This window comes from Salvelinus sp. IW2-2015, linkage group LG20 (assembly GCF_002910315.2).
Source record: "Salvelinus sp. IW2-2015 linkage group LG20, ASM291031v2, whole genome shotgun sequence".
Lineage (NCBI taxonomy): Eukaryota > Metazoa > Chordata > Actinopteri > Salmoniformes > Salmonidae > Salvelinus > Salvelinus sp. IW2-2015.
In genome coordinates this window covers 38,201,317-38,215,646 of record NC_036860.1, presented here as the reverse complement: position 1 = coordinate 38,215,646, position 14,330 = coordinate 38,201,317, and the positions used below count along the sequence as shown (strand labels likewise).

The following is a 14,330-nucleotide window of genomic DNA, read 5'->3' as shown; positions in this document are numbered from 1 at the left end:
GTTGTGGGTGGGTGTGTGTGGTGGGTGTGAGGTTTGGTTCACTCCAATGAAATCATTTCCTTCATGCCCGAGGGAGCACGTTAGAGTGCTGTAGCCAATAATGCTATTAGAAGCATTTCATTCACCAGCGGCTACCTACTGTGCTATCATTTACTGTTCTTATTGGGGTTGTAATGGGAATAACTCGTATAGGGTAGTTTTATTGATCTCCCCCCCATAGTGAAGTGAGTCGATAGCTTCCCAGCTGGGTTAGCCCACTCAGTGGGGGGGGTCTCTTCATTAGCTGATATACACAGAATAATAAAATGCTCTTTTTAGCTAGTCGGCAGCGATTTTGAAGAGTGCCTCTACAGGGTTGAGGTCAATTCCATTTCAATTCAGGCAATTCAGGATGTAAACTGAAATTCCAATTTTCCTCAATTTAGAATTGGAATTTCAGTTTACTTCCTGAATTGAAATGTGCTGTTTCACATGGTGATACTGTGTATTACTGTTCTTGCATCAAGTGTTAGGCCAAATGTTGCTAAGAAACATTGAAACAATGACAGACATCCTGGAGTCTTTGATAGGAGGATATATTTTGAGTGTGGCCAAGAACAAGGTATTGATTTTGTGGTCATCAGGATGCCGTGTGTCTTGGGGTTTCTAGAGAGCTCTTTTAGAGTAAGCACTTTTAAGGCCACTATAGGGTTGGGCAGTATCCAGATTTCATACCGTTTCTGTACCACACTGGGGTATACGGTATTACCGAATGTGCACACGAGGGGCGCTATTTCGCACCCCCAGCCCACGAGAGACGTTGGGCGCCCAACCCACATTTCTTCTATCTATATATATTTTTTGTAATGATATTGAAAATCATACCGTCTTTATGTCTAAATACCCCGGTATAAGGTATATCACCCAAGCCTAGCCCACTAGGGAGAAGCCTTAGGGCAGGGCTACAGTAGTACTCGAGCCCGCTTTTCCCACCCTTTCCTCTTATGCTTTACCAGAAACGCCAATCAATTGTAATTGAAGTTAAAGAGTCCATATCCCTTTAATGGTTATGGTAAGAACTGGAGGATAATCTGATCCTAGATCTGTGGTTGAAGGTTGCTCTCTTCATCAACCTAGCGACATGCTGGAGTCACCCGTACCTGTATGTTGAACTGATCCTAGACCTGTGGTTAAGGATTACTCTGTTCATGCTTACCTGTATGTTGAACAGGGTGTTGAAGTCGGGGATGACGATGTGTTTGTCCTCCATCTTGCGGCGCATGTTTTTGATGGCGTGGATGGAGGTCTCGTAGTAGGGCTGAGGGCGGCGGCGGTAAGGGAAGTCTTTCAGCCACAGGCAGCATGTTTCACACAACCTATTGAAGATGAGCCGGGCAAAGGCCACCGACTCAATCTCTAAAAGAGAACACACACACGCACACGCACAAACACACGCAAATGGCATGTGATCAGACCTCAGGCTCGCACACATATACATTATACACGCATGTATCCATCCATAAGTGCACATGTGAAAAGAATGCACATCATTTATAGCCTCCAGATGTATATTCACGTTTGTTCACATTAAAATACACCCATGTAGACTCACATGAAACCATACACACGTAATCACACATACGCACGCACGCACACACACACACAAACATTTGATTGCAATCAGTCCCAATTAACACGGTAGTCTGGGACACCTGTATTCCATACTAGAGCTCTGTCACAATATTTATTGTCTTACAATAAATATGCTTGCATTGATATTGACATTTTGCATTGATATTGCATTGCATATTGCATATTTATTGACATTGAATTGTTTAAATGCAACTGTATAATCTCTCCTGTCATAAGTGACATAAACATGTTTTGGTTGGTTATCATAGTCTGTGTACCTACAATACTCCCATTAGAACAGAACGCATCAATCATTTGAGCTTCAATTTGGATGTTTGTTATTTCTGTATGTTTTAAAATGTGTTCATAGGTGAATAAGAAATGGCTTTTGGGTTTTAAACAGCATCGGTGTGAGCTCACTGACGGAATTTCGAGGAAGTAAACTAATTTAGGGCTCGATTCAATCCGTATTGAAATGTAAAGGTCATTTACAAATGAGCCGACATATGCAGCGTTTACCGTGAATGGAGTCTCCGTTAACGTGGGAACATTGCCTTTAAACTTCTATCGTGCTGTAGCGCAGCTCTTCAGGACTACGGATTGAATCAAGCCCTTAGCCTTTTTCGTCTCTGTCACAGCGAGTCGAGCAACAGAGAGGGACTCAGGAGACAATGTTAAAGTGTTTGTTTTTATTTTGATGAACCTGAAATATAGATTAACCTCTCTAAGTACTCTGTTTCCTAGTTACCTTGGTTGTTGTGAGGGGGGATTAACTGGGTGACTGACATTCGTAAGAAAACTTGTGGGCTTTCTGTTTGTTGCAAAGGGCTCACCAATTGTTCATTCGTAATTTACAGAATAGTAGCGGTTATAACTCGTCTTAAGAAGCTCTGATGCTTACTATAGAGTCCTATGTTTTACTATAGATACCTATAATCCTATAAATACTGTGAGATTCCAAGAGTTAGGTCGTTTTTCTACCTACCTAGAGAACTCATGGATACCATTTTTATGTCTCTGCATGCTCCTCTCAAAAACAGGGAAATAGACCTAACTATTGCAAAGCTTGGTGGTTAGCACTTGGTCCTCTATGCATTTTTTACAAGTTCATTTGAAACGATAACATTTAGATTATAGTTGTTTTAAATGCATTTTTACTTTACTATTTTCTCTGATGTACGCATTTCATTCATCCGCCGTGGGCACACCGATGATAGGCTGTGCGAACTTCTCAAGTCAACACAGTGGCCAGATGCGACAGCGGGACAGAATGAGGAAGTTGATAGTATCTATGAGTTCATTTGACTCAGGGTAAGTAGAAAAACAACCAAAATCTCAAAATCTCGCAGTATCTTTTAAAGACTCCATAGTTTCGTCCTCTAAAATAGCTTCTGTAATGAATATCTGGACGAGGTCATTTTGAATGAATTCTCTGCTCCACCTAGTGGAACTAAGGACTTGGTCTTTCCACTCTCCAATCCTCCTCACTCTCCTTTCTTCCCCTTCTCTCTATTCCTCTCCGTTCCTCTCCTCCTCCTCCTCCTCCTCTCCCTAACTCCCCAGGCTCTGTAGTTAAATTTAACCTCCCATTCCATCTCAGAGCCCTGTCAGTGAGCAGTGGGAGCTCTGTGTGTGTGGGTGTGTGGGTGTGTTCGTGTGTCTCCTCTGCCCTGGGCCTAGATGGCCAGGCTGTCTGCTATCCTCTGTTCTTACCCACTCTTACCGCCCACCTGACATTCACCAACCCACCCTCTGTCCCAAGACAGCAACCCCGTCACGCAAATCACCAGAGCCAAAATTATCTTTCCCCTGCGTTCTCTTTTTGCCTCACTCTCTCCCCCTCCCTCTCTCTCTGATAAGAACACAGAGATCTTAAAGGAGGACTGTCGCAGGGTTATTCATTGCTGTTCCCTTCTATTCTAAAAGACCTCTGCTCTCGCTCGCTCGCTCGCTCGCTCCACAGAGTGCTTTGTTTTGTAACTAACAAAGTAAAGGGAATTCTAAGTGACAGCGGTTGACATCAAGCTGTGGTATAAAAAAAGTGAGCCAGGAAGCGCAACTGTTTTAATGCTAATTATTCGCTAAGAGATTGTAGCAGCTGTGCCACAAACACAATGTGTTTCTGTTAAAGTTGGTGATTTCCTCATTTGTCCACGGTGTTGAATAAAACAACACCTGAAATGATTAAGGCTTTAAGCCAATATATTGAATAAAAAATACCTCTGTCCTTTCAGTAGCCTAGCTAGGTCAGTACATGACCTGATTTTGCATGTCATGCGCAGGCTGACAGGGGACTCACGGGGGAAAGGGTCTACTCCATCCTCAACGGTCTTCTGGATGTGGTAGATGGAGAGGTCACTCTGCAGAACACTGTCTGCTGTAGCCCGCGCCAGGGCAGCCGCCAGGGAGAAGGGGCAGTTACTGTAGGAGAGAGAGAAACCTTACTTGAGTTATCATACTCCAAAGAGACCAGCCTATAGACTTACAGTCCTCAATGACCAGCTCTCACTTCAACCATTAGGCCTACCATCAATTAATTTCACTGAAGTAATTACCTCCATCGAGCAGCTTTAACCAATCCCAGAGAAGAAGTCTGTCTGTCTGTCCTTTGGCACGAGACAGGCCTGTTAATTTTCCACGTTCCAATCGCTCCTGGTTTGTCATTTTTACCCCCTTTTTCTCCCCAATTTCATGATTACGATCTTGTCTCATCGCTGCAACTCCCCAACGGGAGTAGTGGCACAACCAACCTTTGGGATCCAATGGAGGAGTTTCCTAACACTGGTGGGGGATCCTGACCATTCTTCTGCCACCACTCTTTTTAGGGTCTTTTAGTTGCGTGTTCACCTATGATGCCCTGCCCACTTGACCTACTTCCTGATCGAACACAGTTGTTTTCCTCCTTACATTTTAGGTTCTCGGCACCGGATAGCTAGCTAGCTAGCATCTAGTTAGAGATGGCGCCACTAGATGGCTGTGCTAGATCAATTGGCATGCAAGTTCTGAGGAACGCTGCCGGAAGTAGGAAAACATTCACAGTAAATGGACACGCCCTTGTTGCCAGGCGCCGTAAGGTGAATAATAATGGCAATAGTAATGGCGTCTTTTTGTAGGCACTAACTCTGCCATGGTACTATGGTGTTGAACGCTGAGCATTCTAACGTAGGTGTTCCTCTTGTCCAGGTGGGAGAGGGCAGTGTGGAGTGCAATAGAGATTGTGTCATCTGTGGATCTGTTGGAGGCGGTATTCGAATTAGAGTGGGTCCAGAGTGTGTGGGATGATGGTGTTGATGTGAGCCATGACCAGCCTTTTAAAGCATTTCATGGCTACAGATGTGAGTGCTACGAGGCGATAGTCATTTAGACAGGTTACCTTGGCGTTCTTGGGCACAGGGACTATGGTGGTCTGCTTGAAACATGTAGGTCAGGGAGAAGTTGAAAATGTCAGTGAAGACACTTGCCAGCTGGTCAGCACATGCTTTGAGTACGCGTCCTGGTAATTTGTCTCCTTGTGAATGTTAACCTGTTTAAAGGTCTTACTCACATTGGCTACGGAGAGCAAGATCACACAGTCATCCGGAACTCTGGTACTCTCATTATGGTTCAGTGTTGCTTGCCTCGAAGCGAGCATATAAGGAATTTAGCTCAACTGGAAATCTCATGTCACTGGGCAGCTCGTGGCTGGGTTTCTCTTTATAATCTGTGATAGTTTGCAAGCCCTGCCACATCCGACAAGCTTCAGAGCCGGCGTAGTAGGATTCGATCTTAGTTCTGTATTGATGTTTTGACAGTTTGATGGCTCGTCAGAGGTCGTAGCAGGATTACTTCTAAGCGTCCGGCTCCCTGAAAGCGGCCTCTCTATTATCTTTTAGCTCAGTGTGAATTTTATTTTGCCTGTAATCCATGGCTTCTTGTTGGGATATGTACGTACGGTCACTGCGGGGACATCGTTGTTGATGCATTTATTAATGAAGCGGTTGACTGATGCGGTAAACTCCTCAATGTTATCGGATTAATACCGGAACAAATTCCAGTCTGTGCTAGCGGAACAGTCCAGTAGCTTAGCATCCGCTTCAACGGACCACTTCCATATTGAGCGCACTGGTACTTCCTGTTTGAGTTTTTGCTTGTAAGTAGGAATCAGGAGGATAGAGTTATGGCCAGATTTGCCAAATGGAGGTGGGGGGGAGCTTTGAATGCATTTTTGTGTGTGGAGTAAAAGTTCCACCTCTGTATGTGCATTTTCTTGTTTGCTTATGGCCCTATGCAGCTCGTTGAGTGCGGTTTTAGTGCCTGCATCGGTGTGTGGTGGTAAATAGTATGGTCTGCAGTTTATCATGAGGTATTCTAACTCAGGTGAGCAAAACCTTGAGACTTCCTTAACATTAGAGATGTCATTAACAAAGAGACACGCACCTACCCTCTTAACCTTACCCGAGGCTGCTGTTTGGTCCTGACGATGCATAGAAAAACCAGTGATGTATAGTATCCATTTCATTGTTCAGCCCCGACTCAGAGAAACATAGAATATTACAGTTCTTCAGGTCCCGTTGATAGTCTCAAACAGAGCTCATCCAGTTTGTTCTCCAGTGATTGTACATTCAGGTAGCCGGCTCGTTGATGTAGAAATCTTCATCCAAATCGAGGTTAGTGATCGCTGTTCTGATGTCCAGAGGCTGTTTTCGGTCATACAAATTGATAGCGGAAATAGTCTGTACAAAAATGTTAAGATCAACGTAAAAAAACACACAAAATAGCAGAATTGGTCAGGAGCCCGTAAGACAGCAGCTATCAATTGCAGAGCCATCATATTAACTGTCTGACATTATCTTACAGAACAAGATGTACTAGATCTCCTTAGCCTGTGTTAACCTCCGAACGTATTTTCAGCATTTATCCCAAAACCTTATTCTTTCCCAATTCATTTTCCCAATAGGAATGACTGAACAAACTAGAGGTAACTAATTTCTATTTTTTAGGATTACAAGCTGGCGAGCTCTGTAGGCACTCTACCGAGCGCTGAGAGTCAGCGCTGTCATATTACGAAATCTAGTGCTCGCACATGAGTCTGGCCGAGCTTTTGTGTTGTTGTTCAAATTCTATCAACTGTAGCTGCCATGGGAGACTACATTTGTTTACATTGTGGAAAATACAGTTCCATACAGTAGCACCTGGATTGATTCAAAGGCAATGTAAAACTATTTCAGTGAAATCTTGCATTGCAATCAAAATATTAATGAGGCCCTTGAACTAGCCCCAACGTGATTTCTATACTGCAGAAGTCACATTGGGGCTAGTCCCCAGAGCAACTTGGCTCAGAGACCCAGTGGAAAAATCCTGTTTTTAAGTGTCGTTATACTATCACTGCTAAAAGTACAATGATTTTTAAGGACAGTATATAACCATGCAATCATGAAATCCTTACTGGACTGATGAGAAAACAGCAAAAGACAAAGAACACATCCATTTAGAAGCTCCTTAAGCAAACTAGACGGAGAGATATGTCCTCTTTATGTTGTTCCAATAGAAAAGAAAAGCGACAAGTCAGATGAGAAGAGACAAATACTCTCCCTCTCCAGAGATGTGCCAGTATAGATCTGTTTGTCTAAACTCAATCCATGTCCCTGTTGGAGGGGAAATTCATTGAGTGATTCTGTGTCTGTCAGTAGCTACTATTGAGCTATCAGACCTCCCCGCGGAACTGTGGTTATGGTGACCAGTACATTTTAAAATTGTTCTTCAAAACCATGCAATGGCCACAATTAGAGGAAAGTCATGAGTGTACCATTCAAATTTCTACATCTGAGTACTCTCTAGGTGATGTACTGTACATCAATGTGCTCCCTTCAAAGAGGCCTAGGCCTAGATTCAATATTTTGCGAGATTTACATTTAAAGGTCATTTTCGGATTGTGACAACATATGCATCATTTACCGTGAATGTGGTCTCCGCGAACATTGCCTTTAAAACGTGCATAGCATTTAACATTGCCTTTAAAACGTGCATAGCATTTAACATTGCCTTTAAAACGGGATCGGATTGAATCTGACCCCTAGCCCTGATTCCTACTCATCCTAAGCTTAAACATTCCAGTGCACTGATGCCAATACTTGCCCCGCCTGCAAATAGAACTACTCATCGCTGACGAGGTGTAGCGGAACTATGTGTTCAGGTGCACCCTGGGAGCCTCAGGCAGCTTGGAGGGGGAAGAGAGGGTGTGGGTCACATGATCTTGGTCCAGGTGCTGCCTTCATCTGGGCAGGTTATACACCATTGTGGCACAGAGCTCCTGTACCCATGGTAACCTGAGGCACCCAGTGTGTTGACAGCTGATGATGGGGATCCCATTAGCGTCTGCTAAATGACTTAAATGTAAATGTAAATTACAACTGCACTGCCTGGCAGTGACAGCAGGTACAGGGGTTCATGCCCACAGTCTACCTCAGAAGGCTACAGGTATTGTGTGTGTGTTTGTGTGTGTGTGCGTATGCAGCAGGGGGTGACCTTACATAGCCACTATAGCCCCAGAGATAAAACAGGGGGTGAGGATGAAGGGATAGAGGAAGAGAGAAAGGAGGGAGGGATAAGCCCTTCCCTTGTCAAAGGAAGTGGAGAAGCTCAACAGGCAGCGAGCGAGGGGAAAGTGGAACATTCTCAAACAAGGACAGTCCACAATGACAGGCTGCTGCTCTACATTAAGGTAATCCAGGTCACCTCTATAGTGGGTATCATAACTATTCACCCCTCCTGGATTTTTTCACATTTTGTTGTGTTACAAAGTGGGATGGAAATTGATTTAATTGTGAAAAATACTCCATAATGTCAAAGTGAATATAATGAATGAAAATTAGTGTATTTTGTGTAGATTGTTGACAAAAGGAAATGAAATACAATTCAATCCATTTTAATCCCACTTTTTAACACAATAAAATTTTAAGAAATCTAAGGGGGTGAATACTCATGATAGGCACCTAGGTATATTGAGGTGACCAAGGTAACTCGGCCTAGTTACTCTATAAGAAGAATACTCAAATTAACATGAGAAGATAAATTATCTCAGATAACAGGCTAAATTTCTCTATGTGCCAAGTGCCAACCACGGTCACCATTCCATTTTATTGCGGGTAACCAGCGATAACCTGACTAGTTACAATACCTGTTTAATGTATTTGGTCAATTAAAACAATCATCATCAGGGAAGTTGATGATACAAGTAATCTTATCTTTCGGCAGAGAATAGAAAGTTAAACATTTTGCAGCATCCTCTGAAATGTAGGTAATGTTGAAAGTGCAGCTACATTAAATACATTTGATAGCAAGGTCACAGGTTATCGTTAACTGCATACGAATCTAAGTTAGATAGAGACGTTAAAAATGAGTTAAAGTTGATCTCAAGCCTAAAATGTGATTATTTGGAGTCCAGATACTACAGCCAATTAAGTTAACTCAGGCACAGATTGTTTGACTGAATTCTGGTTGTATTGTAAATAAAGATTTGTCCTCGTTGCATATGTCTTGTGTAATAGACTCTCATGGTCTGAGCGAAGTAGCCTAGTTTGGTGGAAAGCAGATGGCACAGCCTATTAAGAAGAGTTTACTCAGTACAACGCTACTATCAGTGCTTACGTAACTCTTGTGTTACTAGAGAGCAGTAAGCAGGATATTCTCTGGGGTTTAAAGTTGGTGGTGTGTACGTGTAGAGAGCTGGACAAGAGAACTTTTCTGACGGACACACACACACTGCAATGAACTCCTGTAAGTCGCTCTGGATAAAAGCGTCTGCTAGATGACTAAAATGTAAATTTAGCATTTTATTCAGGAACTATCTAACTCCTAAACTACCCTCTTTCCAGTTGGACCCACTTGCTTATAAAAAATACTATTCTATTTGAATGTTATGCCCCTATTAACCGACTCCATTTCAACAGTTCATAGGTTGTTAATGAGGGTACACTATACACAATAAGTAACAGTGCCCGCTGCAGTTCTCTTCATGCTCAATTTCTAATCTGACTAAAATGCAATCAAGGAGCAGACGGAAATGTACCTGGACCATTGGGTCTCTACTAATTGATAACTTCTTTATCGAATCAGTAGAGGAGGGGATGTGGAGAGGACAGGGAGTGAGTGTGTAAATGGCCTGAGGATGTGTGCGTGGGTGGGTATGAGGGTATTGTATGTGCATGTGTGTGTGTGTGTAGGAAGATAATATGGGGTTGGGGGGTGGGTCTGTGGTTAGTGGTGTGTGTGGGCATGCATGTGTGTGTGTTTTTATTCATGTGAAAAAAATAAGGCATGGTCTCATTATATGGGATTATGAGAGAGAGAGAGAGAGAGCGAGAGAGAGAGAGCGAGAGAGAGAGAGAGAGAGAGAGAGAGAGAGAGAGAGAGAGAGAGAGAGATGCTAACAGTCTCATCAGTCTCCAGCTGCTATGCCAATGGCAGCTGCACTCTGTGCTGTTCCTCCTCCACATTTCCATTCATAGAAATTCTCTCTCTGCCTCTCTTTTTCTCTCTGACCTCTTTTCACGCTCACATACTCCGTCACTGCTTGCCCAAGATGGGTGGGTGCCGAGGTGTGGGGCCCTCATTGGCTGAGGGACTCCAGCACATCCGTTGGTAGCCAATAAGGTCCCTCATCTACTTGTGCGACACAGTGAAGTCAGATCAGTGTGAGGAATTGGGATTAGGAGGAGAAAAAAGCTTTTTTCACACAGCTATCTTTGTGAATTCTATTTAACAAACCTAACAACGCACATTGCTTTTATAGTGACAACAACAGATACAACGCGTTCGAGCTTCACAGCTTGCAGTATTTTTCATCTATTGGCTGACTCCTTTACTGGGTTATTTCTATATATACAATATATTCAAAACAGTGTACAAAACATTTCCATTAAATAGACTGACAAGGTGAAAGCTATGATCCATTATTGATGTCACTTGTTAAATCTACTTCAATCAGTGTAGATGAAGGGGAGGAGACAGGTTAAAAAAATGATTTTTAAGCCTTGAGACAACTTAACCATTATTTTATCAAGGAGTCAAACTTAGACAAAGGTCTCTTTTACAGATGAGCCCTGAATTACATAAATTACACGCACATGGATTGTGTATTTTTCTTCCCCTCCCCCTATCAGCTAGCCTATAGCGAGCAGTTTTTCACCCTTTCGTTATCATCATGGGTGATGTTAGCGTTTGTATGGTGTATGCCTATATTGACATGCATAGTGTAGCAGTGAGGCTGGGAGAGACAGAGCATAGCGTAGAGGGCTTTACTGCAGCTTACTGCAGCTGCTGTCTGTTGAAGTGAGAGATCTGGGTCGGGGAGCCTCGCTTTGACGTCATACTGAGAGAGAGGAGGCTAAGCCCGGTTTCACTACTGCATAGAGGGAGGAAGAGACAGAACGAGAGAGACAGGAAGCGGGAGAGACAGTGGGAGATAAAGAGAGAGAGCATACCCTCGGATTGATAAACGAGTAGTTCTCTCTGCAGCGTATTTCTCAAACTAATGGAGAAGACTGCTGGCAGCTCCATTGTTTAGGGTTTTAGCATCCCAGAGACGTCTCTCATTGGGAAATGAACATCACATAACTAGGATCCCAGTGAACCCTGTAGCAGGTTACGTTGTCAGGGTTAATGCTATGAGGATCTCTTGAAGTCATAGGCATAGCTGCATGTCAGAGAGTTGAGTGTGTATTGAAGAGAGGGCAGTTGTGCAATTGGGTATGTGTCAGTTGCATTGGTGCTGATTTTGAGGCATCGTGTATCAGTGCAAAGTGATCCCAACAACAGCGTCACAGGCAACTGTGTGTGAGAAGGCAGTGCCTGAGCTCAGACCCATCCCTGCAACAGTGCGTCACAACCGTCTCTCAGGGGGCTCCTGTTCCTACATTAACTTTCAACTGTCCTTGACAGAGACTTGGCAAGATCTCTACACACCCACACGCTGCAGCCTGAAAGTTTGTCCTTACATAGAGTGTTCCTTCTATGACCTACCTGTATAGAGAGCTTTATCCAAACCTTGACTCATCTTATGACAATACAAATTCCCATACATACAGAACTTGTATGGATAAATGTACTGGGCTGTCCTCTTCCCCTCTTGCTAGCCAGAACTGTGAATGACACAGTCGTGTCCACTGAACGTCACTGGTGCGTGGCTGTGATGCTGTTCACAGTGCAGACCACAGCTAACGTCACAACGCCCACCTCTCCTTCACATACACAGTCTCTCCATCTCTCACTCTCTCTTTATCCCTCTCTGGCATCAGCGTGTTCTCTCTCTCCTTATCCCTCTCTGGCGTCAGTGCGTTCTCTCTCTCTTTATCCCTCTCTGGCGTCAGTGCGCCTCTCCTCTCTCTTTACTCCCCTCTGGCGTCAGTGCGCTTCTCTCTCTCTTTATCCCTCTTCTGGCGTCAGTGCGCTCCGTCCTCTCTCTCTTTATCCCTCTCTGGCGTCAGTGCGTTCTCTCTCTCTTTATCCCTCTCTGGCGTCAGTAAGTTCTCTCTCTTGCTCAATGCGTTCTCTCTCTCTTTCTTGCTAACCTGAGTTTCTCTCTTTGCTCTCTTTACAATATGATTCACCTCCGCGGTCACAGGGGGTTTGGGGGGTCTATGTTCCCTTAGCTGAGCAGGATAATCTACAGCAGGGGGGAGGGGTGTGTGTGTGTGTGTGTGTGTGTGTGTGTGTGTGTGTGTGTGTGTGTGTGTGTGTGTGGTGTGTGTGTGTGGGTGTGTGTGTGTGTGTGTGTGTGTGTGTGTGTGTGTGGTGTGTGCGTGTGTGCGTGTGTGCGTGCGTGCGTGCGTGCGTGCGTGCGTGCGTGCGTGCGTGCGTGCGTGCGTGCGCGCTTTTCTTTGAGAAACAGCTATGACTCGGCTGGGGACAAGGTGGGTGGGAGAAGTCGATCAGACTTCTTGTATTTCTTGACTTATTGTATTAGGGCAACATATGAGAAGTGGACAACAAGTTGTCAACTTTGGGCCATAACACTTTCTGTCAACATCACGGGGAACCACTAAATGTAGACATGGTTAGATTTGGTTCGTTTTATGGACTGTATGTGTGTTGTGGTTTTATCAGTCTAAAAATGCCATTGAGCTCTGAGCTCAGTGCCATTAAGTAATTCATGAATCCATCTATGTGGAAGGAGCTGGCAAGCACAATGAGTAGACATGGTTATGGATGCCTCGTATCAAGGAGGTGCCCCTGGGGGTTTTGTTAAAGTTGGCGGAACGAAAGCACCTCCATCGTCGCATGACGGTGGCCTCAGCCTCAAAGAGGACATTCCTGTGGAGAAGCAAACTGCTATGATCCACATTAACCGGACTGTGCTACAATTCCTCCTGGGCACTATTGGTATTCGATATCTATAGCTACGCAGTATGTCAGACTATTAATCGGTGACAGTAGCTTTGTTTGAACAGATCCGTTTGTGAAGTGAGCTTCTTATTGGCTACTTTACAGTGTAGCACGAACCTGTGACATGGCTGGGGGACTCTAGCAAGGCTCTGGCAACTGACTATGTGTTGAAAGTAAATGAAAACTAGACTGAGCTATGCTTTGACTCAGGCACAACCAAAATGGAAGTCATCGTGTTCCTGGCACTTGGAATAGACAGCTCTAATAGTCTGGCTGAGGATGGACTCTCAGTCTCTCAGTGATGTTGGTCCCCTAAAACATTTGGGGTGAATGATTTCAGCATCACTCCCTGCCACTCCCTAAATGTCTATACTGTCGATGGCTTCATTAATTTACGTGAGCTCTTATTCAAAGTGATAGACATAGTAATAATTCACTGAATGTAAGGATTTCATTCCCATTAGTGGAGAATATTTCAAATGTAGCATTCATCAATAGGGGAGAGTGGAGCAAGTTGTTTCTAGGAAACCATACACAAAATGTATAATTTGACCAAATATTTAGGAATATGTCATAATGTTATGGAGTCTGTGAAGGAAGAAACCACATGGAAAAAGTAGTTAGCAAGTTAGGTCCAAAAAATGGATTTTCACCATTGAAAGGAATGCATTGTGTTTCGTGATGTATCTAAACCAAATTCTATAATTTTAAGATGCTGGGGTCTCTATAAGATTCAATATGAGGTCCTAACCTACTGTAGCAGGAAAGTGCATCCTTGTAGCTGTGTGGGCTAATATATTCAAAATCTTTGCCTTGGGGGCTCAACTTGTCATTGTATTAGCCAATGACAAGTTGAGCAAATTGAAGTGTTTTCTTCCCAGGCGTAATGAAAGGCAACAACAGGGCCTGGCCTATATGACAGTTGTAAAAAAGGTACCGAGTGTTTGTTAGGTGTTAAGCGTGTGTTAAAATATGCTTAAAACGTGATTATGTTGAATTGTGTTTGGGAAATAAAGATAGACATGGTTTTAAAAAGGTAGCGGTAATATTTGATTCAGAACAGAAATGTGTAGGCAGCTTAATTTACCCTGTCCTGCAGCCCATAAGCTATGTTGTCAAATGATTAGATGAATTCTGATTATTTCCATGGATACACAACATCCTGAAACATATGTAGATATCTTTGTTAGAAGGAATACGACTCTTTTCCTGACGGAGTGATGGAGAATGTAAAAAAATGGCTCAACTTAACCCACTCTCCCCTACAACATAGTCAAACCAAAGTCAGACCAAAGAGAAAGTGCTGATCACTTTGCAGGGGTTTGTTTGTGCATCTTGTCTAACACAGTCTTTGGTAG

At 43.6% G+C, this 14,330-nt stretch overlaps 1 protein-coding gene across 1 annotated transcript in view; it reads right to left on the bottom strand.

The window, feature by feature from the left end:
* LOC111981914 (protein phosphatase 1E-like) overlaps positions 1-14,330 on the bottom strand; it is a 63,635-nt gene that overhangs the window by 5,606 nt on the left and 43,699 nt on the right. The window contains 2 exon segments of the mRNA XM_024013403.2: positions 1,196-1,395; positions 3,911-4,032. Of these exon segments, the coding sequence (XP_023869171.1) occupies positions 1,196-1,395; positions 3,911-4,032 (322 nt within the window).